Below are 3977 nucleotides of genomic sequence, written 5' to 3'. Positions count from 1 at the left end.
GGAGAGAGAAGAGAGAGAGAGAGAGAGATGAGAGAGAGAGAGAGAGAGAGGAGAGAAGGAGAGGTGAGAGAGGAGGAGAAGAGAGAGAGAGAGAGAGAGAATACAAAAAGGAGAGAGAGAATAAAGAGAGGATAAGAGACTGATTTATTCATATCATATGTTCAAGTTTTAACTATACACATGTTATTCAAATGCAAATGCAATCGGAGATAATTCTTATTTCTTGATGAATCATAATTTTCATTATTGGAAATATTTCTCTATTAGATATAGCTACAAGTTTGTACAGAGATATTTTTTGTCTGTTGCTATTCACCCCACAGAATTTTAAAATTTACTGCTTAAACAATACATTCCCTTATTCTTCTTATTATAGGCCAATGAAGAAAAGAAACAAAGGAATGCATGTTTACCTAATTTTACTTTCAATCTCTGTTTTATCTAAGTGTGTTTGTATCTATGTATTAGCCTACACATGGTTCTATGAATAAACAGTATATGTATTTATGTGTTCTTGGTAACCATTCACATGTTGTAGTGCATGTGTGGTAACTTACATGTTTGTGTGTTTCAATATTTGAAAACATTTCACAATGATTTTTCTCTCTCCAGTCAACATGAAAATGTAACCTTATACATGCAAGGTCACTTGTGCAGAAAAATTTCAACCAAAGTATATAATAGTAATAATAATGATAAAAATGTTGATGATGTCAACAATTCAACACAATATATGATCAGTGCTTTATATTACTTACCCTGAGGTAGTTTAGGGTGTGGTTGGTGATGCCCTGCCGTGTGATGTTCTTGCCAAGTGTCTCCACCATGCCAGGGTCCTGCTGCGTGTGCATGGCCACCACAGACCGTGGGATAAGCTCACGGTGGGCACGGACGGCAAAATGCCACGACTTGATGCGCATTAGGTCATCAAATGTGAACTCTAAAATGAGTCTACCATCTGTACAGACCTGTAATGGAAAAAATAGAGAAAGATTGGTTACTACTCCATTCTACAGATACATGGAAGAAGAATACTATGGCATACAAAATTGATAATGTTAAAATTTCCAATGAATTTTCAAGATTGTATTTTCTTTTATGAAATGCACCATTTCCCTTCAGCAATTATGATGTTTAAAAACATGGACAAGCTGATTGCAACATATTTTTTTTATTTTTTTATTATTATTTTTTTTGTTACTTGAAAAGTAATCTTAGAACACATTCAAATGACCATTATAGTCACTTCCAAAGTTATCCAAGTACACAGTCAAGAACCCTTTTTATGATCTTAAAGTTGAACTTGATAACACAAGATATTTTTTCTCCTCCGCTTTCTGTTATGCATCCTAACATGACTGAAAACACTTCAGCATAACAAGAAGGGGGAGTGAATTATAATTAACACAAAGACTTAACCACCACCTTCTTAAAACTACCCATGTTAAAAGCATAACTTAGTAAATCTCTTCTATTACCACTTCAACCAAATTTTAATAATTTTATTCACTACCCTTACTGGTAAACCTTTTTATTTTCTTGTGCTAAGATCCCATCCTTCTTATTATTACCTTTTTATGGTCGACATCTTTTTAAAAATGAATGTAACAGAATGAAACTGCTCAGCTTTTGAAAAGATCTATACTTATTTCTTAATGAGGGGATTAGGCACAGGTTGATAATCACAATTATCTAGTAATTCACAGCTTAATGAAGGTAATCATTTGAGAACTAACAGGTTGAGTGATAATAATCATTTGAAATACTATGATGTTATTTGTAGGTGTTGCATTCAACTATTCCTCAAGCATTGTAAGCTAATGTGCTTTTATTATCAAGTGCTTACCTTAGTGTACATAGGTTTTCCATGGTGAGTGACCATAGTACACTGGTCACAATCTAGAGTTATTGACGTGTTGTGGAACGATTCTTTTGGGTGTTTAAGGGAATAGTAGAGCTCTGTTACACCACCTTCAAAAATACTTCTAAAGTAACGAGGAATCAGGGTCCTTCCAATAGCTGTTGGGAAGAGACAAATGGAAACATTAATGTTTGACATGCTTATACACATACATAAAGTGATGCTTATGGATTTATCTTCTATATGTCCCTGAATTACAATTAGTGCTATATGTGATACTTTATATTATAAAAATATATATGGCTATGAAATACCCACCAATGGGGATGTTTGTTACAAAGGAACCATATGCTTAAAATGTTTTTTAGCAATAGACACCTTCTCAAGAATAGATAAATAGACATACATACATACACACACAAACACAAGTGTATGTGTATATGTGTATGTGTGTATGTGTGTGTGTGTGTGTGTGTGTGTGTGTGTGTGTGTGTGTGTGTGTGTGTGTGTGTGTGTGTGTGTGTGTGTGTGTGTGTGTGTGTGTGTGTGTGTGTGTATATATATATATATATATATATATATATATATATATATATATATACACATATATATATATACATAATATAAATATAAATATATATATAAATATATATAATATATATATATATATATATATATATATATATATATATATATATATATAGTATATATATACATATATATATATATATATGTATATATATATGTGTGTGTATATATATATATATATATATATATATATATATATATATATATGTTATATATATATGTATATATAGTATATATATGTATATATATATGTATATATATATGTATATATATATATATATGTATATACATATGTATATATGTATATGTATATATATATGTGTATATATATGTATATATATGTATGTGTATATATATATGTATGTGTATATATATATGTATTTTATATATATATATATATATATATATATATATATATATACATATATATATATATATATATATATATATATATATATATATATGTATATATATATATATATATATACATACATAATAAATACACACACACACACACACACAAGCATACACACATACATGTGATATTAATACACAGTGAGTTTAACACAATTTCTTCAGATGTAATGTTTATTTATTCATTCTCAATATAAAAGTACGCACTGTGTTAGAATTCTTTAAGCCAAAAATGAAGAAACTAATAAAAATAAATAATTAAAGCATAACAAAATGGCAATGCAATCTCCCGAGACTTTGTGAATGACATTCCTTACTATCCTAATGTTCGAGAAAAAAAGGATAAAGGTACTTACTGTATCTCTTAGGGCCATCCTCAAGGCAGAAGGTGAGCGTCAGAGTGGCGTCGTCTTCAAAGAACTCTGTAGCAAAAGCATCCCACCACAGATTGTCAGACTCCTGAAAAGGACACAAAAAATCTACTGTTAGTCTAAATCATAATGTGTGCTGCTACTGTTTTCCCTATTTCTCTTCATTCTGAGAGTTAAAAATAAGTAAAAAAAAAAAAAATAGTGAAGTGAAACTACTATGTCTAAATAGAAACCTGTACTTTCAATTGAGTTCTGCATGAATGTTTAGCTGGTGTATGTAGAAAAAAGTAAAAATAATACTAAAACAGGCAAAACAATAACTTCACTGAGGTATGAAATATGTAATTTACACTTAAACAATATCAAATAAAACTGTCATATAAAAAACAAACTACAATATTTTTGTGTAACAAGTGAGTAAGCACCATAATGTCAAAAGCACAGGTGTTTAACTTCATTAGTTGACAGTTATAAGGACATTCCATGATAACTATCTATGGATTTTTGTGTGTGATTGTGTGTGTGATTGTGTGTGTGCGTGTGCGTGTGCATGTGCATGTGCGTGTGTGTGTGTGTGTGTGTGTGTGTGTGTGTGTGTGTATGTGTGTGTATGTGTGTGTATGTGTATGCATGTGTATGCACGTATATGTATGTGTTTGTGCGTGTGTGTGATTGTGATTGTGTGATTGTGATTGTATGATTGTGTGTGTGTGTGTGTGTGTGTGTGTGTGTGTGTGTGTGTG

The 3977-nt window shown here is 30.7% G+C and overlaps 1 protein-coding gene across 2 annotated transcripts in view; it reads right to left on the bottom strand.

The window, feature by feature from the left end:
• Positions 1 to 3977, bottom strand: part of LOC119580307 (LIM domain-binding protein 2-like) — a gene marked incomplete in the record, with an annotated part of 45023 nt that overhangs the window by 13290 nt on the left and 27756 nt on the right. For both annotated transcript variants that reach the window (XM_037928385.1, XM_037928386.1), the window contains 3 exon segments: positions 759 to 968; positions 1847 to 2019; positions 3220 to 3322. In XM_037928385.1, the coding sequence (XP_037784313.1) occupies positions 759 to 968; positions 1847 to 2019; positions 3220 to 3322 (486 nt within the window).

The sequence above is a fragment of the Penaeus monodon genome, chromosome 13, assembly GCF_015228065.2.
Source record: "Penaeus monodon isolate SGIC_2016 chromosome 13, NSTDA_Pmon_1, whole genome shotgun sequence".
NCBI lineage: Eukaryota > Metazoa > Arthropoda > Malacostraca > Decapoda > Penaeidae > Penaeus > Penaeus monodon.
Note: the sequence above shows the minus strand (reverse complement) of the source record. Positions and strands in the feature narration are given on the sequence as shown.